The 24027-nt window shown below is 34.5% G+C and overlaps 1 protein-coding gene across 6 annotated transcripts in view; it reads right to left on the bottom strand.

Annotated features, from left to right (window-relative positions):
- LOC119642384 (RNA pseudouridylate synthase domain-containing protein 2) overlaps positions 1-24027 on the bottom strand; it is a 92519-nt gene that overhangs the window by 33089 nt on the left and 35403 nt on the right. For 3 of the 6 annotated variants that reach the window (XM_038041530.1, XM_038041527.1, XM_038041532.1), the window contains exon 2: positions 16876-17802. In XM_038041530.1, coding sequence (XP_037897458.1) covers positions 16876-17643 — 768 coding nt within the window. In that variant the 5' untranslated portion in view covers positions 17644-17802. Of the gene's footprint in view, positions 1-16875; positions 17854-24027 lie in introns of all 6 variants that reach the window. The other 3 variants (XM_038041528.1, XM_038041531.1, XM_038041533.1) reach the window with 2 other exon arrangements.

Below are 24027 nucleotides of genomic sequence, written 5' to 3'. Positions count from 1 at the left end.
CGGATAAATCGGAATCAGCAGTTGAAAAATTTCGCGGGAAGTGTTCAACAAAGAGATATGACGTTTCAAGATCGCCAGAGGAAGTGATTTAGAGGAGCAAGTTTAGTGTATTAATTTGCTGCATTTCAAAATTCCAACTCCATGCAAACATTCTTTACCCACCACTAATCGCTGATCTTGTTTACGCTCACGGGTTCGCATTACAGACATATACTCTTTTACTTTCTTTTCTTTCCAGCTCATCGATCGACACGCCAAGTTGAAACAAACATATAACAATTTTTAGGTATGAACGGTCTACTATTTCGCTGGTTGCATAAAGTTCAGATCCAAATTTTTCTTTCAATTATATGCTTACCGTAGTTTCTATTTTGTTTTTTAGGTAACACACACAACACAATGACACTATGATATTCAAGAACATGTATGGTGTATAGAAGCGTTTTCCTTAGTTTTGTCTTTGCACATTGTCCATATTAATTTAAATTGGTGACGAGTTTTCTTTCTTCTTCATGTGAAGGACAGTTAATAGTAGCTTGGCGATTGCATTGTTTTTTTTTTTTTCTTCTTTGTTATTACTCTTGCAATTATATTTTTAGTATTAGTGGGGTATGTGCTTAAACGTTATCATGAAATATGTACATTTATGTATGCATGTAAATATCTATGCTATATTTAATGCTACGCAAATTTTTAAATAAAGTTAATAATTTATTGATTATTGCACGTAAAAAATTTTTGTTAGTTACTTAGCAACAAACGACACTAGAAAAATATTTTTAATGGCAATGTTTTGTTATAGACGCAGATTTTCAAAGAAGAAAGAAAAAGAAAGTTTCGGAGACGCTATAAAGTACATAAACTCTTGATTAGCGTGAAATTCTGAATTGATTAAGTCATGTTTGTCCGTCTGTGCGGTGTTTGTTGTTGGCACTCCGCTGCTCGCAAAAATGAAGATAACGACTTAAAAGTTGGTAGAAACATTCAAAGTTTTTGCACGCGGATTGGAATTGAAAATGGGCTAAATAACTCCGGCGAAATGGTTACCACGTAAAAGAACTTGGAGAATGGAATGCGAGAAGCTAAGAGTGTTCATTGTAAATTAATTGGGGTAGACGTCACGGCTTGGTGAATAAATATTTGCTTAGAAATAACTTCGATATGGATAGCAAATGAAAGAAGTTGGAGAGCAGAAAACCATAAATTGTGTTAGTTATAATTTAATTATGGTGGACGTTTCGTACATAACTCTTGGGGCGTGGATATGTGAGATTCGGCCTCCGCTGATCCGAATATAGCTTTCTTACTTATTTATAAATTGTTTTCAGACATTTTTTACCCTATAATTATTGGAAATTTTTCTATTACGATTTAGCCAAATAGGGCAACAACATCAAATCAAAGATCAAATATATATATATTCCGGTTTTCACCAAGTGGTCACCAAGTCGTCAGAGTTGGCTCGCATTCTTTGGGAACGGCACGTATCAAAAACATCATTGCCGAGGTGGTCTTCGAATATTGGAAAATAGAGCGTACAACTTGAAAGCAAAAATCGTCCTGAAACTGCTGAAGAGTAGCAATTCAGAGCTCGGCGAAGACGTTAAAACAAACAGCTATTACTGCCAAAAAATTCAAACGGTAGCGCTCATCAATTATTTCTTGCACACATGATGCAAAAGAAATAACCATCACCCTAAACGTCTTCCGAAAATCTGACCTTAAGCCATGGTGGGCTTTAAATATCAACCCTCTTCTTTTTTTTTTTTTTAAATAGAAGAAATAACGTACTTTAAATTTTGTCGTCAGAGAATTTATAATATAGAAAACTCAGTAGTTTTTGCAGATCGTTTTAAGAATGATGATCTTGCTGTTGTTCGAAAAACTAAACTTAAAACAAAGTAAAGAACACCGTGGCTACTTACGGACACAAAATTAAAATTTCTTTGGTAGCAGTGGTACTGTTTCTGGCATGTTAATCTCCACGTCGTTTCACACCTGTATCCAATCAACATCAAGAAATTTAAAATCGAAGCATTTCTAGGAATTCGTCTTGGCTATACGATTCCAACACACCAATGGATTCTTATATGCTGCAGTTTATGAGTAATGAGAAAAAGAACAATTTTTTATCCTATTTGAAAAACAGAGGTGCAGGTTTGCTGCATTTTCAATAGCAATCTGCCTGCAAGCACCTCCAATATTCTTGCTTAATGTGACGCCGATAAGTTCATTTTTACGGCCAGTCAGAGAATGTTTGCCGCAGATATTAAAGAGACGGACACGCTTAATTTGATTCAGAACTTTGCGCTGATCAAAATATAATGTTTTATGCGATCTCTAAGTCTGCTTCTGAATGTTGCAAATGTTTTGATAAAAACAATATACTCCTCATTCTTAGATGATATAAATATACTTAGATGGAAAGTGAAATGTAAATATTTGTGTAATGGATTTGATTAGTGAATTTCATTTTTTTGTTAAGAAAAGCCGGAGTTTTATGTTTATTTATTTTTGTTTTGCCATTATTTCGAGAATAAAAAACTAAATGTGCGATGTAAAGTCTAATAAAAAAAAATATGCAAGTTCCGTCTATGTTTTACAGCGTCTTTCCCGATGTCTTTAACTGACTTCTACGTAGATTTGGAAAAAGACACTGTTATTAAAGGCAAAACAAATAATTATCTATATTTTAAAATATCTAAAGTTGTTAATAAAAATTTTAGTACTAATTTGCATATCTATATCTATAGTTGTGTATTTGTAATTCGGATTTCAACGGGCGGAGCTATAACGGGCAGGCAGGCAGCGCGGCAGAAACAAGTTAGCTGTAGGTCCATTGTTCATACGCGCATATTTCACTCGACGAGTTATTCTTTGCGTTGTAAACATTTCGGAAGAAACCTTTTAATCGCCATAGAAAATACGCTACGCTATGGTAATTGCAGACGCAACTGCAATACCACATTGTTGTCTCATTTTATGGACTAAATGAAATAATTAGTATTCCGACATCCATTGATAGTTATTAAGAAAATAACTTTTCTTTTATCTCTCGTGTAACACCGTTCACTATGTATCCATTATAAAAAAATAATGTCTTTTCTTTAACATACGTATGAATTAATTGTCAGATAAGAAGCTAGTGGTTGTACGCACAGGAGCGCATTTAAAAAGCTAATTAGCTTTAACTTAAAGAGCTTAGCTCAAGCTCTTTTGGTTATATCAATGAAAGGAAATAAAATTAATGAAAATATTGACTATATGTCTGATTTTATTTGTAAAAAAAAATTAATAGATAATAAATAAATTAAAAAAAAAGATGTTGATCTACATATTAACATTATTGCGAGAAAACACAAACTTGACAAGTTACTTTGCAGACAGCAAGGGAGAAAGTTTTACAAGACATTAAACGGATGTTCGATGCTTTTACACATTAAACTATGTACTTACGTAGAGATAGATGTAACAAAGATTTGTACAAAAAATATATATAAATAAATTGTTTAAATTCAAAAACACTAACCTTAAAGATCTTAATTATACACAAAGTAAAGCGACGTAAGTTCATCGCTGTATTTCAAGAGGCGTATATGAAATTTTGGAAATCTGGCAAAATATAAACATGGATTTGGATGCAGCATGGATTGCTTTAGTAAATTACAGACTGAATGGTATAATTATACGGTCGAATGTGGAAAACACTTTGGTAGGGTACGTAGACGTGCGAAGATATTGCCAAAAATACCCAGATGGTAAATAGTGTCAGCATTATCACTTAATAGGTATTAATGCAATACCAATGGCATGCTATATATTATGCCCTGGAGTAATTTGCTCCCTGGTTTACAACAATAAATTGTGTAGTGAAAATGAAACGATTCTATATGAGCCTTTACGGAAAATATCGCAATGGTCGATTATATGAAGTGGCCACGTCAGAAATGGTGCGAAAAACTCACAAAATAATCTTTGAGGAACGTCGACTGCTAGTTAGCGATATACTGTCGAATTCATAACCGAGTTATGGAACGTGGTGCTTCATTAACGTAAGCAATAGTTCACACATCCTTCATCCTATTCACAAGATTCAGTTCGCTCGCTCGCATCGTTTTCAAGTGCAACCTACTGATCGCGGCAATTTTAAGGAGCTCGACTATTCTCGTCATAGCTTTGATTTCGAAACTATTGAACATCGTCGACTCAAAGAAAAGGTATGTTAAGAAATAAATATTTTTGGTTTGACTCAGTTAGAGGGAAAATTTAACGACTCGACAACAAATAAATTTATTGAATGCAAATGAATCCAGGAAAAATCAGGAATTTATAGAACGCTTCTAAGAAGATGTATAGGTTAATGACGTACTAAGCGTTTAAATCATATCAACTATGATATGGAAATGTATCAGATGTTTCTAAGAGTTTAACGCGAGGCAATATTCTTTGGTTCACGTTTCGTATCTAATTGTAATTCTACTGGATTTCAAATGCCTTTGCAAACTACAATAAGCCTTATAGGGATGCATAGCACAGAAGAGGGGCATACTGCTCTATTCAAAAATTAATAACACTTCTTCTTCTGTTTCTTCAACTATAGTCGTGAGTTGCTTTATGAATTCCTTCCATCGGATCGAGCATGGAATATTGCTGCGAAGTACTGTTTGAGCGTCATGTGTCAAATAAATGGCAAATTGTATAACAAATTTAATAAACTTTCTATTGATTGGAGCTGAGGATAACAAAAACCCAATTGCGGAATGTATTAAACATAAGATGTCTTATTAATTTAAAACGGGAAATGCATAACATCTCTTCTGCGAATATTATCTTTCAAGATAATTTACATACGCATAGGTGTATGTACGCACAGAATTAGTATATTTATATAATCAATGCGAATACAAAATCTATTCATGTTATGTTTGGAGAAAAACGATTTGCTGCTAATTAATTGTGTCTACCACATGTGCAGATATATTTTATAAACTTTGTTTTGATATGTTCTCAGCCGACTATCTGCAGATAAACTGAAAGATTCATCTGTTCAACACACGTTGAAAAAAAACTCACATTTTATTTGCACCAGGCATGACACGAACATAAATAATAAATTTAAGCAGGTATTTATAGTTTTACTTTACCTACATGCAGAGAATGCCATGGCAGTGCTACTGCAGTTAGCCGAAAATACCATTCATATCTCACTTTCAATTTGCTTAAAAGTACATTATATTAAGGTTAACAAATTTACAAATTTTTTTTTCGAGTTCACGAAAGAAGACGTTCTACTAAAACATGACATGAAGAGCGCTAAAGGAACGAAAAAATTTCAGCTTTAGCAGACTCGACACAACTATTAGATTTACTGTAATACCACTAGGTATGTGAATTTTAGATGTACCCTGTGCAGTACTATGATATACTCCATGTGTGACTAAACAGTTTATGCCTTTTACTTTGGTGGAAGGTAACCCAAAGAAATCCATTTCGTGTCTTTTTAACACCTAAGAAAACTTTATTTCTCAATCCCTTTGCAGCATTGTATTATTTTAAGGAATTTATTTGTAACAGTTTTTGAGCTTTATATGTCCACTTGCAGAATCAATACCCGAAATAGCCGTTGTGTAGTAGAAACGCTATATGAATCTTTCTGTGTTTTAACGAAGATCGTCTAAAACGCGCGGAATATACAAGGGTTGCGAATTTAATCTATGGTAGACAGCTCTTGGTTTCTTTTAAAGAAGAAATGTTCGATTTTTTGAAAGTTCACTTATTACGCTCATAGTTTTTTGGTGTAACAATTATTTGGTTCAACACAAGCAAAGTATTGCACTTGTTTTGGCTAGTGTAAGGAATTAGTAAAACGCTGCCTATTTAAAATGCACACGTCTTTCGAAAAAGTTCAATTTTGTTATTTGATAGGGAACCTTTTTAGCTCGATACGTTGAGCCCAACGATTTCTCATTGTCAATAATCTTTCTCACATCGCACATCGCTAACGCTTACGAGACAATGAACTACTTCTTACAATTTTGCGTGTGCAATGCTTGATAAATAAGATGTTTTGTTGTCATGATGAAAGAACAATTTCCTATTGATTTTGTTATTTAATCGATCCAATAATACTGGATGGTAAATATTTGTTGCCATGCTTTTCAAGCTAATTAATTAAAAGAGCATTTCATATTAATTGCAAGAACAGTGGCCAAAACCTTTCCGATTCGTGTTTGCGCTCTTGTGTGCGTCGGTGCATTTAAAAGCAGTAAAATCCCCTTTTGAGGCCCTCCACGCGATTGCGGTGATGAATGATGAAAGCATGTATTATCCGTTGATGACTTAATTCCATCATTGAGGTGATCAAAGGAATGCATGTTTTCCTGACTGCAGGTTATCCGGCACCCGTATTGGACAAATCTTTTTTACATTTAATTTTTCATACAAAATATTAAACAGAGACTCGTCAGAGATGTGTGTGCGTTCATAGCCAGCTTAAGGTCATTCAATATCATATCATGCATTGGCTCTGGTGATATACGCTACCTGCTTGTGCAATTAGGACTAAATTGAGCCATCGTTTACGTTTTCCTAATCAAAGTTGAATGTGATTGCCTAAAGCTTTGCTCTCCCAGACACTAGAAAAACATTTCTTGTTTACGGTCTCCGCTTTTTCTCGCGTTACATATCTTACCTGTTTATCAATATAATATATAGAAACGATCTTCACAAATCAATCAATTGCAGCTGTTAATATAAGAAAATATGCTAGTAACGATAAGATAACATCGTCAATAGACAATACGAGACGATGTTTGAAGGCGATTGTTGAAGATATAAGTTTTGTCTTACTCTCGCGGTAATGTTTATTATATTAAAGACGTCCCTAGTCTTCTCGCATATTGGTCGTTTATGGTTACATTTGTCAGCGCCGAAGGAAAAATAAAGAGAACTTCAAATTTACTATTAAATTTGCCATAGCTTGCGTTATCAAGGGCATTGTGTCATTTAAAATGCGTATCGAAATGAACAATAGTTCATATAGAAACAAACAATAGGTTTTTTTGGCTCATGTTTTTAAAGTCGGCCTTTTAGTAACCACGTTTCTGTTTGCTTTGTTAAGAAAAACCAGAAGCATAATTACTTTCAACATACCCGCACACACTCATCACTTGTAAGTGAAATGTTAACAAAGGTTTGAAATGTATTCCTCCTCTTGGCAAATTACATAAGCAAAGCGAATAAAGTAATTGTGGGTTTCATACATCAAGGTCAATGCAACGTCAATACGTCATATTTACATAGAGGTGTATGCATACACACATATGTATAGTTGAGAAAAATACTGACTTGTATTGTGCGATTTTTGCTGTCTCCATTCCTTCACTTTGCCGACCTTTATGTCGGTTGTTTTTTTTTTTTTTGTTTTGTTTATAAAAAAGGGTTTTTTTTTTTTATTCAGAAAAAATAATAATAATGAGAAAAAAATTCAAGCTGTAATAACGATTTGTGGTTACTTTATAAATTGCAGGTGTGCTAACGCAAATTTGTTGTTGTTGATTATTTATTTGTGTATTTTTTTATTTAAATTGTAATGAAAAGGCTTACGCCTTGTGCGCGCATGTGCATGTGTGTGTGGGTATCCATGTGAGTGCGGCCACTTACATCTAGTAATATAAATGATTATTAAAGAAAAATTTATCTCACTATCATTTTATACATTTGCGTACAATGCATGTCTCTTTGTCTGAACTTTATCTGTAGACATCCGTTCATTTAACCATACGTGTTAATGACGCATAGCTAGAGAAACAGTGTTTACTTATATGCTACAATATCAACTTAGATATACAATAAAAGCTAAACTTTTTATAAAATCCCACGAGTGGAAACTATTTTTCGGCTTGTATTGTCATTTTCAATTGAATTCTCAATTTTTTCTTGATAAACTTGAAAGGAACTGCATTGCATGCGAATACTTTATTTAATTAATATATTTAATAAAAAACATGTAAATATAGTATATATGTAAACAAAAGTAAATCCCATACAAAAAGTTGTCTAAAAATGTTGACTCTTCTAACAGATACAGCTTCGGTTCAACTTAATTGTCGATGTACGAATGATATCAGCGCATGTACTTTGAACTCCAATAGGTTAATTATTTTTACAGCAACCACCGAAATGTAGAAAGAATTGCAAATCTGACCAAAGTGTACCAGAGTCTACGAAGAATTTATAAATTTTACACGGAGTTTAAGATTGTGAATTCTGATTTAGACCGTATCAGCCTTCGAATCCGTCAATTGTTGCCAGTTGGGAAGTGAAACTCAACATTAATACTTGGAGGCATATCACTACCTTCTTATTATGTATTTTAAATCCAAGGGATACACATTCACTCGTTAGGTTTTTATTGTAATTATTCGTGAATGTGAGGTCTTCTGGAGCAATCTTATTGCGGACGCATAAACGATTATGCATAAATCGTTTTTAACAGTAATGCGAACGTAGATCGTTTATAAAATGCCTGTTGCGCTTTCATAGAGATAACAGGCAAAGTAACGAAATTAGTACACTTTTAATGTTCGTAGGTATGTCTAAAATTTTTATATTGAACGGTTTCATTAATCCCAAGTGCTTATGAATTGCTGAGGTAACGCACATGCGCTGCTTTATAAGACAAAAGAGGATAACTAAAGACCTTGTGCTCTCTTCGCAAGAATGTTTGACACACAATAGTTATGGTTCCAAAGCTTCAATTTACGTTATTGCTTATGAAAAGTGGCTACGGAAGATATTCAGCTGAGCTATTTATAGGTGTAATAGCAATATATTATAATTTTTCTTTATTCAACGGAAACGACACTCCACGCACAAGAAGTATCGATAAGTTCTAGTTATGTCTATACAGACCTAGCTAAAGCAGAGCATTATTTATTCTTCACTAGAGAAACATAGAAAGGGTTCACTTGGTTGGCCAACCATCCGTCCATCCGTCAACTATTTTTGAACATCTAATCTAAGGTAGAAACCTGCGCCATGAAAATCGAATTGTATTTATTAATACCGTAAAATCCAAATAGCAAAACCAATGTCATAGATTGTTGGGATTTTACACCTAATTTACTGAAATACTATAGGATTTACTTGATCGTTATCTTATGTACATTATTTAGTATGCAAGCAATCGTGTAGGCGGCGAGTTCTATCGTATATTAACTAACTTGGAACAAAGTTAAAGAAATACTTCGCAACGTTAACTTTTCGAACAGACACATGTAGAGAATGGCGATCGCCGTTTCCAATTTTCTCAATTGATCCGCCGAGGAAGAACCCCGTCTTGTAGCGTTTTATGCATCGCATCTCAAATTTAAAACATTTTACAGGGACCCGTACATGATTCACTTCTGAGAGCGATCACGTGACCGTATCGAACGGTTTCAACCGTTAAAACATTACCTTAATAGGGAATCCGTGTCAAAATCGGTAAAGGAAATAAATTGATACGGACAGAAGTCAGAAGACAGAAGTAGAATATCTGTATGGAATAACCATTGAATTTAAAGTACACGTTTCAGGGGATAGGCAACTTTAGCAGCCTAAACAAAACAATTTGGCAATTTTTTATGGATGGATGGAAAGGCGACACAATAGTATTATTTGAAAAGATTATTAAGCACTTACTCAAAAAAAAAAGATTTCGGAAAAATATAAATTAAATGGCAACATCGAAGCCATTCTCGTAAGGCTCTTTGAAGTCAAAGGTCTCTGAGGTCCGGACATACATTGGAGCAAATTTGTATTAAAAATTGTTTATACCTAACCGAATACGTAGAATTTTTTGAAATTATTAATTTTTGTGTGATTTTAAAATGACACGCGTTCATTAACAAAAAATGTTTAAATTAACTTTTTAATAAAAGCGTGTATATCTCTGCGGAATGTCATTTTAAGTATATCGCAAAAAATTTAGGTAAAAGGTTGAAAATTATAGAAGTTACTCCCTTAGCCGTTTTCAAAAATCATATTTCGAGAAAAACGCATTTAAAGTTTCAAATGCCCGCGCCCTGGCATACAATTACATTCGAAAAATCAATTTTTTTTGCAATCTAAAATTTTGTCACGCCTTCTACAACTGCCTTTTTAAGTCTTCTTTCTTGACTATTTAAGAGAACAATCAACAAAACTAATTTTTTGAAAATCTTATAAAAAAAAAAAAAAAAAAAAAACATTTAAAAATCGTGCTTATTCGATTGACAAGGATTAGGTACCGATTCTATCACTCAGCGACTTGTACTCGCTTTACACCGCACCCCTCCCCCGTGACCCACGACATCAGTGTGTTCCGTCCGTCGGAAGTCTCAAATGACCCAGCCTTCGGATGTTTCTATCCAGGTTTTAATTCGCTTTCGACGCAAGACAATTTGCTTTGGCTGTGACGTACAGGTTGTTGTTTCAAGTAAAAGACTTAGAAGCGAATTATCTTCTCAAAGTACATGTATACAGAATAATAATAAAAAAACCAGTAAAGCTTGGTAACATAATAACTATTATATTTTTAAAATACATATTATACAAATCTTTTTCCGAATAAGATACCTAACCACTTTTTTGAAGCCAATAAGAAATGTCAAAAAAGAAACAAAGTACTACTGTTGGATATTGCTGCGAAAGCGTTTTTATTAAAATACATATTTAATAAATTACCTATTTTATTTTTTATACACTTTATAGCTTTTGTTGTTTAAAAATTAGCGTTAAAATAATAATTATAAGTGTAAGTACCTATAAATTATAATTTAACAAACCTATTTTCGAACTGTGAGGATCAAGGTAGATAGGTATTTGCAGTTCTAAATTGTTTATGTCTTTGGCAATTTTCATTGATTTCGGCATAGCGTAACAGCTTTACTCGTGAACTAAGTATCTAATATATTTCAATATTAAAAAGAAAAACTAAAATGTGCAGCCTAACTGCGCCGCGATAAACACGTTATGACAAGTCCGTTCGTGCCAGTAGGCAATCACCACACATGGACACGACGAAACAATGTACCCATAGTCAATCAGTACGGGAGAGAGTGAGACAAACACTGTTTCCCGTTGTAAGGAAACAGCCTTCCATACTTAACTGTTGACCAAATGTACATATAAAACCTGTATGTAACCCTGCTTAAGATTATTAATCTATAAGAGCTTACATTTAAACTTCTAGCCTTGTTATTTTCACTAGAAATTATAATGCAACGCTTCATCATCCCGTTTTGTAGCTGTGTATAAGTATTAGTATAGGTACCCTCCAGTTACTCACTCAAGTAAACGTTAATATGTAAGTGGTAAAAGCTCTAGGTATCAACGTGTTGATTTGGCACCAAACAGCTATAAAAGCAGCGCGCAAACAACGACCAACTCTTTCAATTGTTCAGCAGCAGTCTAACTAACAGGTAAGCCAAGTACTCCTTAAACAGTAGTAGTTTGTCGTCCTGTCCGACCGGAACGAGATCTTTAAAAAAAGAGAAGAGCTGAAGAAGAGCATCGAGAATTCAGAAGACTTTCCGACTTGTCTCATTTCCCACGAAAAACTCGCACACAATGAGGAATCAAATTTAGAGAGACACTTCACTAAAAAACGTACTCAGTTTGCTAGTAAATATCCAGCCGGCGAAGAACGAAAAAAATTTGTCAGCGAGCTCTAAAAATAAAACAGCAATCAAGCTCCATGCTAAGTAACTGGGGTGCAATCTGTAAGTAATGGCAAGCCTCGCGCTAGTACTAGAAATTGCGAAAAAGAAAACCATTCACAGATGGTGACTATTTCAAAGATTGCTTCATATGTGTATCTAAAGAACTGTTTCGTGATTTCAAAAACAAACCAATAATCTTGAAAAAAATCAGCGATTTTCCACTGTATGCCACAACAGTACAAGATAGATTAGCTAAAAAGTTTTCAAGTGTAACATATTTTTATTTGGATATTCAACTTGCTTCTGCCTTATCACTTGCTATAGATAAGATGATCACTTGCTGATGAGATGAGACATAAAGGACACGGAACAAATTGCCCTGTTTGTCAGGTATATATCTTCCCAAGGTTCCAAAGAAGAACTTCTAGGATTGCTACCGCTCTCGGGACAAGCTAGAGCGGAAGATATACCGAATGCAGTGCAAAAATGCCTTGAAGCACAATACGATCAATTTAAATAAAATCGTTTCAATAGCAACTGATGGAGGCAGAAATACGAGAGGGAAAAATAAAGCGGCAACAACGACTCTTCAGGGCAAAATAAGCCACGAAATTCTTACGTTTCACTGCATAATCCACCAAGAAGCTTCTTACGTTTTACTGCATAATAAACCAAGAAGCGCTTTGTACGCCGAAATAGTTGAGGTCATGAATTTGTTAATCAAGATTGTTAACAGCAGACTCAGTATTCCGACCTTCTTCCCTTAAAATAAAGTGCGACTCCTTTCCAAACGTTTTGCTTTGTGCTGTTGAAATAAACGCATTCGTAAATGAAAAAGGCATTAATCACATTGAATTAGAGAACGAGAAATGCTTGCAACAATTTTACCTTATGGTGGATATCGCAGCGATTTTAAATGAGCTGAATGTAAAAATGCAAGGAAAGGGAAGCCCTGCCTATTTTTTGGTAGAAGAATTGATTTGTTTTGAAGAAAAATTAAAATCTTTTTACAGAAGATATTCAGAGCGATAAATTACTTCATTTTCAATTTCTAAAGCAATACCGCTATAAAACCAGTGCAACTGTTGACACGAATTACTTCGGCACAGTTATAAAAAAAATTAAAAATGAATTTGGTGACAGATTTCAGCCATTCAAAAGCAACAAAACCACTCTAGCATTCACAGTGAATCCTCTCAACACAAATAGTAACGAGATCCATGTTGAGCCATTTGGAATTGTGACACCGGATCTCTAGAAATGCAATTGATCGATTTTAAAATTTAAGCCTTGTGGAGTGGAAAATTTATAGAGTTGAAAAGTAAGATGGAAGAATTGAAGGTCTAGAAATGTATTTACGTAACGCAACAAGAGTGAACAGCTTTAGAAGAAACGCCTCGAGGTGGGGCACTTATATTCGACGCATGAAATACTCTTCTATAGATTGCTATAATGAGGTGAAGAAGTTGGCATTTGGAGTGCTGACTACCTTCGGATCGACATATTCGTGCGAACATGCGTTCTCTTACATGAATATAATTAAAAGTAAGTTAAGAAGCCAACTAACAAATGAAAATTTATAGTCGTGTTTGAAACTTAAACCAGCGAGTTATAAGCCAAATTTATCCAAACTTTCGAAAACCATGCATAGCCATCGTTCCCATTGAATTTGTTTGCTTTTGTTTGTTTTTACTTAAATAACAAGTAATTATCTAGCAACGCCATATATATATCATCTAATTTGTTGTGAAAAATCCTACTTACATATGAATAAATAGACATTTGTTCTTATGCATAAATAGATATTTTTTCTTATGAATAAATGGATTAGTGTCTTTTTATCAAAAAACTTCATATTAGTTTGCGGAAAAAGAAATCCATTATTTTTTCGGTAGATGGCTGCAACTGATAGATTTCTCGTAAAGTATCGATCAAACAATTTCAGATTTATGCTCGTTGGAAAGCAGACATTTCGCAGTAAAAAAAATACTTTTGCTGTTTTTTGTTTGGTGCATTCAGTTGTGAGTTACAGCGTGTTAAAAATGGAAGTGAACAAAGAGAAAATTCGGTACATTTTACAGTTTTTCTTTGACAAAGGCGAAAATGCAAGCCAGGCGGCTAAAATTGTGAATGGTGTTTATGGTTCCGATACTGTAACAGCCAAATATGTGCAATTTTGGTTTCGTAGATTTCGTTCAGGAATTTTTGATGTTAAAGATGCACCTCGCACAGGTAGGCCGGTCGTCGAAAATGTCGATAAAATCGGAGAAATGATCGAAGTTGACCGGCATGTTAGCAGTCGTAACATCGCCCAGGAGCTAAAAATCGACGATAAAACAGTTTTAAACCATTTACACAAAGCTGGATTCAAAAAGAAGCTCGATGTTTGGGTGCCACACCAACTAACAGAAAAAAACATGATGGATCGAATTTCCATCTGCGAAGCCTTGGCCAAACGGAATGAGATAGACCCATTTCTTAAACGGATGGTGACTGGAGATGAGAAATGGATCACATACGATAACCCTGTGCGAAAACGATCGTGGTCAAAGAGCGGTGAAGCACCTCAAACGGCTAGGAAGGTTTTGCTATGCATTTGGTGGGACTGGAAGGGGATTATTTATTATGAGTTGCTTCCATATGGCCAAACGCTAAATTCTGATCTCTACTGTCAACAACTGGACCGTTTGAAGATAGCGATTGACCAGAAACGGCCAGAATTGGCCAACAGGAGAGGTGTCGTGTTCTACCAGGACAACGCTAGGGCACACACATCTACAGTGACTCGCCAGAAACTTCGGGAGCTTGGTTGGGAAGTTTTAATGCATCCGCCATACAGTCCGGACTTGGTATCAAACGATTATCATCTTTTTCTTGCATTGCAAAATTTCTTTAATGATAAAAAATTGGAATCTAGGGAGGATTGTGAAAATCGACTACTAGAGTTTTTTGCAAATAGAGACCAGAACTTCTATGAGAGAGGCATTTTGAAGTTACCTTTAAAATGGTAACAAATCGTACAACAAAACGGTGCATATTTGACCCAAATCGGACAATTCGAAGCATGTTAAAATAATGGATTTCTTTTTCCCCAAACTAATATATATGAGAGTACTATTTATTGTTGGCAAGAGAACATTTTGTGACTCTTTAAGAACTTTGAAATTTTGTAAATTGTAATTTTTAAGTCTTCCGGCTCAAAAGGCTACCCCTGGCCTACGCCCTTAAGGCAAAAGCTTCAATTTGTAAAGCGTAAAAGAACACATCACTCAGGTAGACTATAACGATAAGCGTACACCCGGCAAACCAAAATTCTGGTTCTTACATTAATATATGATGGAATATTTCTTGTTTTTCCCACGAATTTTTAATATTTCTATTAAAAGTAAATACGTAATATCTAGCGTCATTTATTTATGACAAAAAATTAAGACTATTGTCCCATCATCGATGTGTTGTGCATACTATCTTAGTGGAACTAAAGCTTATTTATACTTTCAATTCCACCCGCATGCATTTTCGTGTACTCGATCTGGGGTCTTACCAATCGTAACGATGATGTCTATTTTATAGCAAATGACCATTTTCGCAGTAACTTTTAATCGTTGCAATGTGGTATCGCAATGACGATATAATAAAAAATAAAGAAACAATAAGTAAAAAAGTTATATTCAGCTATTGCCCAATCTTTTACACTGAAATAGAATAAAATAAAATCCAATCAGCTTTCGATGCCGATTAAAAATATATATGGTTTGTTGGGTCTGCGAGGCTTTCTTCTGGGTGTTGCAAACGTTTTAACAAACTGAATATACCAGCACCGCTCGGGGCCGGGTATAAAAATTAAGGACCATGAGAATCCACCTTTCTAAATCCATATATCTTTAACAGTAGAGTTTCATATGAGGCGATATTTCAGTCGCTAGAAGATTTTAGTTGTCAAACGAGAGTGCCGAACATTATCTTAAGGCGACTATAGGACACTAAAACTTTAATTTAAATCAAGAATATAAGTGATTTAATTAAAAAATAAGAATTATATTTGATTTTCTCCAGCAGTATAAAGTATCATCTGATGGTAACTTTATCACAAGACATTATTTTTCCATCCTTTAGATTTGGGCTGTGTAAGGCGAGGATACCGCAAATGAAAGTAGGGATCGGAAGCAAGAGTGAAGAATATGAAGATTATTTTGATGCCAACCATTGTTAATGTCGGTTCGATCAGTGGCATGGTCGCCTTCGACGGTGTTTCGACTACTGCAGGGATCAACCGTAATGTTAGCTCTGGTTAGTCAACTGTTTTTACACATTCACGGGAGTTTTAAATGGCAAACAAGATCGATTTTTGATGCAAATTCATTTAAAATTCTTGGGCAATTGTGCATAGAACCCATGATTAGTGCTTGGCGTGGCAACTTATAGCGCAAATTATATGGAGAATTAATGTAGAAGACCTCAAATAAGCTGACATGGTCTATAGATAGCTGCTTATTCATTTTGTCGAGAAATGGGCGTAGTGACTTTCATACAAGCGAAGCTAAAAGTCATAATGTCATGATTCTTCACTGCAATGACGTTCGGATATTGACAGCACTGAATTGAAATGAAAGGTTACCGGTTCTGAAACAATCGTTCTAATCGGTGACTTAGAGTCCGTTCCAGTAGAAGTTCAATTTTTACGACACTATTGGCCCTTTTATGCGTTGTCCGCTTTTTCTTACGATAAGGTGTTCATATTTTCAAAATTAATAGGAAAAGTGTGTGCTCAGCTGAGGACTTTAATTAAATTATTTGCTACTTGAGAAAAGCGCTTCGGCTTTCACAGAAAACCGATATGGACTTGTTTCCGTATCTAACACACAATTATGCTGCCAAATAGGAAATATTTTAGAATAATTTTTCTGATTTGAGTGAACTAATCAAGAAAGAACGCATTTTTAAACGTTTTTACGTTAATAGGATTCAGATTCAGAACATCACACAAACATCTGAAACAAATGAAGTAAACTTTTGATTGCAGATAAAATAAATGTAGACGTAAGCCCGCCTGTACATGTTTGTATGGACGGACGAACATGTGCCTATGCCGAGAAATGGAGATTTGAAAACTCGTAAGTTCTCTGTTATTGTTTAAAACATTTTTGAGGTGCTTTGAAAGATAGATGCAAGCATACATTCACTTACTTACCTTCTTTACTGACATTGAAGGTATTGAAATACCATTTGTGACATTCAGATTGTTAACATGATGACGCATTGCCACAACGTCAACATTCAAATTAATTGCAGACGGTGTTGTTGAGTTTTGTGGAGATGTAGATGACGGCACACAAGTTAATTGGGGGCTCGGTGTGTTTGGTTGATTTGGCTGCTGATGCGACGGCGGTGGTAACAATTGCGTGCATGTGCCAGGTAAGCCACCGGCCGGTGCGGTAGTTATAGCGGTTAGGGGATTGGCAACAGCAGCCGTAGAAGCCAGATAAGTGCGCAAAGATAGCGGTGTAAACATGGCAGCCGCTGCAGCTGCCGAAGATGATATTAAGGCATTTGGATGTGGATGCTGTGGATGAGTATTCGATAACTGATGCGAATTTTGCAATCCATGCGGTATACTATGTGCATGACTGTTTAACAAAGTGGCCGTTAGCGATGTACCTGCGCTTTGTGGCTGTCCGTTATGATGTAAAGCAACACCCGTGTTGGCGCAGGGAAATGGTGCCCCAACGGTGGTATGCTGGTAGCTATGCGCCGCTGCTGACTGCATTTGTATTGTGGCGTTTTGCACATTTGCGGAATTTTGGTGTTGGTTTGAGAGGACCTGGCAAGTGATAGCCGGACTATTTGGCGGTGCGTAAGGATTCACGTTTGGAGTTCCCGCTTGTGGAAACGACATGGTTAACATTTTTTGCAATGGCACACCCCATGGCAGATACCATGAGCCTGGTTGGTATTGCATATTACCGTTATACGGAAATTTTTTTAAAGTAGAACTTAAAAAAGCGTTGATGATCTTTTATATAAACTTCTCTGTTTTTTGTACCTTTTTAACGAAACCGTTTACGCTTTATTCAATTGTGCATTGCGCTCATTATATAACATCAAACTGCATCTACTACTACTACTAATACAGATTGTTATTAGTATTGAGAATTTCAATCGATTTCCTCTGATCAAAGCCATTTTAATTACAATATTTGTTTATAAAAATTGCCAAAAAAAAAATAAAATAAAAACCTGGTCACAGCAAAAAATAACATCAGAATGGAGACTCTGAATCTCACTGTATGGATATATAAATTTAGATTTACGTCGCACATGCATATGCATTCGTTTATAAACAGCGTTTTTCTTTTCTTTTTTTTTTTATGGTTTATTTGCTAGAAAAATAATACAGACACAGTCACATGCATCCATATATAAATGTACTCTCAGTATTTGTGCGAGTATCGCTTGTTAGGAGAAGAGAATAAACACATTTTCATTGTTCCTATGCGTTGGCAGTTAATTTCGGTTTGAATTATGTTTATTTAAAATGAGTTGTGCGCTGTGCTTAACATTAACACACCTTTGTTTGTTGTTTAATTTAAAAGTGTGCGAATGTCTGATAAAACGTGTTCAAATATAAATATTACATAAAGCAAAAAAATTAATAAACTAAACAAAATTCATACATATTTATAAGCAAACATACAATATATTAGCGGTTGGCAGCGGATCATGTGATATCACTTACTTATATTTTTATAATAAAATTACTAATAAAAATATTCTATTCGTTTTATGGCAAACCGTGCATATCCGTTACCATAGGTCTTCTCGAACACTAGGTTTAAAAAGTAGAAAAAATTTGATATGAAGCGTGATATATTTATTTCTTCCCTCAAATTTATTTCATCGCCATCAAAGCAATCTCCTATAAAATATTTATACCAAACGCGTTTCTTTTGTAGCCTTCGAGGCAGCTGACGAGTGATTTTTCCTAATACAAAACGATGTGAAAAAATAGCCACGCTGAGCCACAGCACGGTAACCCCGGTGTGTGTGACGCAAATACTACGAATTATTTCGCCATAAACTCCTCAACTCAATTTATCAACATCACGATAATCGAAAACACCAGTTGACACGGCTTTGAATTTTGACTTGGTTCGATATAATTTTTCCGGTTTTAAGCCATTTCTGGACCGTAGGCTTAGACTCAGACTTCGTCACTAGTAATTGTGTATAGAGATCATAACAATTCATGCAAGAAAGACAGCATTTGAACAGAGCCTTAGTTTGAAAAAAAAGGAGTGATTTTGAAACGACACCGAAAAAGGTGAGAGAAGGCGAGAAAAAAGTGCTAATCGTTTTTTAAATTTCATTGAATCATTTCAAATTGTTTTCGAATTGTATCTTCAAAGGTCTTTAATATTTAAGCGACAACTGCTGAGATTAGGATATCGTTGAGTTAAATGGATTTTCTTGGCGGGTTTCGCTTTCCCGTCATTTTTGACTTTTAACTTTTTGACTGTGCGCCAGTTTCATCATCTTGGCAATTTATTAACGTTCCCAATTTATTTTCACAAGCATTTAATTAACCGTTTTTAAACATAATGTAATACGAATTCTGCATAAAATAATGTTGTTTATTTTGTTTGTTTGATGACAAAAACACGTCACTGTATAAACTGAGAACCGAAAGACATATTTGCAGCACCCATTAAAAAAAAAAAAAAAATTCCTCGTTTCATTTGAACATTTTTTAACAGTCGCTGCGTTCTACGAGCGGATTGGCATTATTTTCCTCTTTTACATTTTTTCATGTCCTTAAAAAGTACACGAAAGAAATATAGAATTATTGACTGATGAAAATATGAACCTCGAATTTGTTTTCTTTCACTTTTCTCTCATATTTATGTATGCATTTCGCCCTCCCTGACCTTGATTTGATTAATATCAGTCGAAAAGGTTTGTACCAGATTTCATTTCCCCGTCTCAATGTTATGGATTCCTACTGGTCCATTGAGACGGATGGATAGTATTAACTGCCGGCATATAGTGTTATATTGATCAACAACATAAGCACCGAATAAGCAATTGATGTTACAAATGAAATATCAAGATTAATATGTTATATTAATCACACAAGAATAACATTTTTTATTTATTTGTTCACTTATATACTAGACAAATTGTGCGATAAAAAAGAGATATCATTAGGCGAAGATGTGATTGGAGATTTTAATAAAAATTAATTTAAATTGCAACAAATACATGGTTTTTAAAACAAAAAATTGAGCAAAAAATTAGCAGCTTATTAAATAATATCGAAAACAGGGGAATAAAGATAAATATTTCCACGAACAAGTTTTTGGATAGAATTAGACAAGAGACAAGAGATATTCCACCCTTTCGCAAATGTGCAGAAGCCCGGTGAACGATATGCTAAATATTACCTAATAGACCGTTTGCAATCTCATTAAATTAATCCGTTATCCGGAAGTATATTATAAGCATCATTAAAAAGCTGAAGGATTTATGAGATTCACAGTCAATGCAACGCCGACAATGAATTCTAATAAGGTTACAAGGCGGAATAACGCTACGTTATAGTTAAAATTAATAAGTCTATGCGTAAACGTAGCAGAGGATCCCTGTATACATTACGTAGAGTAAAAAAAGAAAACGAACTGTCTTAATTAAATCGGTATGATATTGAAAAACAAATGAAAGCCTCTCTATCTATGTATCTAATGAACAATGCCATTTCCATCGTCAATTATTAAAGCTTAGAACTTGTTGTCATGTGAAAACTTATTTTACATTGGAATCTTTACCTGAGGGAAATGGACCAATAGTAATGAAATTTAAGACAGTAAATTTATACATGTGATTACTATTCTGAACTGTTCTTCATAATAAAATATTCGAAATGAAAATTTGTTGCTTTGTAAGAACGTTCAGATAAATGGCTGTCTAAAAAAGGTCCCAAATGGTCTTATCCAAATTTGTCGTATTTATTCGGTGTGCCAGAAGGACTACTCTTCGCCGATCCTCGCGGGGAAATATTTAACAAAAATAAGCAAATGGGGCTATTTTTTCTGCATCCGCCTCGCATTTTCTATCTGAATATAATTTATTCCTTTTTTATTAATTCATACGACGTTTTGATCTGTAATGTGGCGTACGCGTAAAAAAAATTATTAAAAAATATCTTCTATTAATTATAAACACTGAAGTACGAGCAAGCAAGAGCAAGCGTAATCTCAAATTTTTATGCTTTCTTTCGACAGTTTTGACCGTGTTAACCATCAAAACATTTTAAAATAGGAATTTAACCACTCAAATGTTAAAATATGGTTTCATTGTACATCTTTATACGTAATTGAACGCACAGCTTTCATTACACTGCAGGAGTAAAATTCCTACAAAAAAATATTTCGCATTACTTGCATTAGTTCATATGCCAAACACAATTTTCCAATGTGGAAAATGCACGATCATTATTGCAGTTATGTTGTTGTTAATGTGTTGCAGGCAAATAAAGGTACATTTGGGCCTAAATGTTGTAAGACACAGTGTGCAGAAAATTCCTAAGGGCGGCATAGGTCTCAGATATAAACACGAAATTGTTAAAACACGCTTATCCCAGAGTCGTATGAAATGATCGTATTGCATTTCCCGACAAATACAAATTATGGAAATTATTTGGAAAACATTTAACTCTGATAGGCCTGATGGTCACCATAAATATTGGAGGGATGTACGATATCATCGACCAATGCGTTAGATGCGCAACGATGGCGGTGGCCATTTTATGGTTTGGGCTGCATCTGGGGTAACAGGAAAATTAAAAACACTTTATGTACGGTAAAATGATCGCGGAGACATTTGTTGACGTGCTAGGGAACAACGTAATAGATTAAGCTGGTGAGCCATATGATGATAATTAGACACTCCAACGCTCCCATCCGTATCGCACGGTTTACGAAAGATTTTTTTGAATTTGATTCAACATACGGTTACTGGCATGAGAAAAGATTGTTACGATAACTTTGACAAATTTGGTGTGTTCTATGCCAAGCAGACTACGACAAGAACTTACCCATGAGGGCAAAACACTATCATATTGATTGTGAAAAAAATGTTCGTTCAGGTAAAACTCAAAATAATGCATTGCATATATAAATATTTGAAAGGGATATGTTCGAAACTTATTTAAGAAGTTAGCAACAAAAGTTCCACTTATTAATTATCAGAATTCCTGTTATTATTTTAAAGCTAACGTCACGTAGCGTCTCGTCATCGATGCAAGTATAAGTCTACTTGTGTGATCATATCAACGAATGGTATTTTCCGAGCTAAGTCCAGCACGGATCTAACAAACGGAGTAATATCTATAAAAGTTTCTTATGCAGAGGAGATATATTGCCAACGTAATAACAGTTATAATTATATTTAGTCTTCACACTAAGTTATCTCTTTTTCGTTTTGTGTAGTAATGCAAGGCATATTTACACACTTACATTCTCACATACTCACTCACAGGCCTATTTTGATATATGCGTCTCTGATCACACAGACTTCAGTTAATGTAATATTAAGAAAATGAAAAAGAAAATATAATTTAAACGAAACATTATTTTTACATAAAAAAGATGGATAGATAGCAACATGAAATAAAACAAAAAAATTAGAAAAGAAATTGTCGAGGCATAGACAACGACCTAAAATATACATTTAGGAACATTAAGCAAAATTTGCATCGGGCGATATTAGTACAGACAAGCTATTATACACAGGCTCATATACACATAAACATTTAAGAAAATTTGTTAACAAAACAACAATATTTCAACATTTCTCCGCATATTTTAAATAAAAAATGTAAAAGAAAATATATTTCAAATATACATAAACAGAAAACACGAACGCGCACATACACGCACAATATGAAATACAAAACGCTCTGCCAAGTAGATCAAACATGTTGCCTATTGCCGTCGGTATTATTGTTCTTTTTTGTTTTTTTTTTTTTCTCTTTGCTTCGTTTTTGTAGTTAAAAAGTAAAACCGTCTCACGACAGACAACGTAGAATATAAATATTATTATGTATTTTAGCTCATGTGTGCATAGTAGTTTGATTCAAACGGAGACAATATATTCAGTGGTCTCGTTCCTCCTCCTTTGGTATTATTTAAGATTATTCAACATATTTGTCTGCCAGAGTTTATTTACGCTTAACGCCTTGCAACTAACGTACCCGTAAAAACATTTTCTAGTTATTTTTTGTTGATTCACATTAAGATCTTTTTAAGTGAAGAGCAGTGACTAACTAGAGATATATTAATTTCGTTATTTAGTAGTATCCTTAAAAGAGTGTTAAAGAACTTTATTACACACCTTCTTTACGAAGATGATGGTTTCATGGTTTCATGCGTTAAGCGTTCTGATCACTTTGGTAAAATGTAATTTATTCGATTATAAAAATTGAAATAATAGCGAAAAATACGTTAATTACATAATAAGTTTTCTCGCATTCATCATTAATACTCATTCCATGCACCTAGCTAAGGTGGTGGATGTCGAGGTATCGCTTCAACACGAATAGCATAAATTTCGCTTTTACTATTTGAAAAATTCATGAGAAAAAAAGTAATGAAAACAATCGTCTTTCAAAAGTGAAACATTTTATGTATGGTTTGCAGAGGTAGTACAGATAATTGAGCTACTTTAACATGGGAAAATATCAGCAAGAATATTATTTATGCAAACTGAAGTCCAAGTGGACCAACTCTAAAGTGCTAAAGCATTCGCACAATGACTTTCAAGTATCGGCTTTGTGATTTGGACAATCGAACATTGCTAATTTTGGGCTTTTTCGAATGCCTTACAATATTGAGACGTTTACAACTCGCCGTAAGCAATATGGAATTGTATTTTTGCTCTTTGATAGGCGGCCGAACCCACGATATACTTTTAATTGATTAATTCGTATTCACTAGCAAATACTTTTATCATTTCAAATGTAATCTTCGCCTCGGAACATATATAAAGTGAAAGAAAGGAATTGTATTAAGTATATTCGTTTATCTGCATATCTGTCGTCTGCTGGCAGGCACATCACTCTCTTGATTTTGGCCATCGTCTGTTTTACAGAACGGTCATGATAGCAAATTGAATCTTATAAAATGAGTGCAACCGTCCCATCACAGCTTGCAATCTAAAACTTAACGGGAGGCTCAATCAAGCTCGTAGTGTGCGACTACAGCAATTGGAGCGGAACCTTTAAAAGAATTTTGTAAAATTTTCTCAATATCCCCCTATTTATTACAAGTGTCAATAGGACCTTGACCGG

Source organism: Glossina fuscipes, unplaced genomic scaffold, assembly GCF_014805625.2.
Source record: "Glossina fuscipes isolate IAEA_lab_2018 unplaced genomic scaffold, Yale_Gfus_2 222, whole genome shotgun sequence".
In the NCBI taxonomy this organism is placed as follows: Eukaryota; Metazoa; Arthropoda; class Insecta; order Diptera; family Glossinidae; genus Glossina; species Glossina fuscipes.
This window is presented reverse-complemented; position numbering and strand designations above follow the sequence as displayed.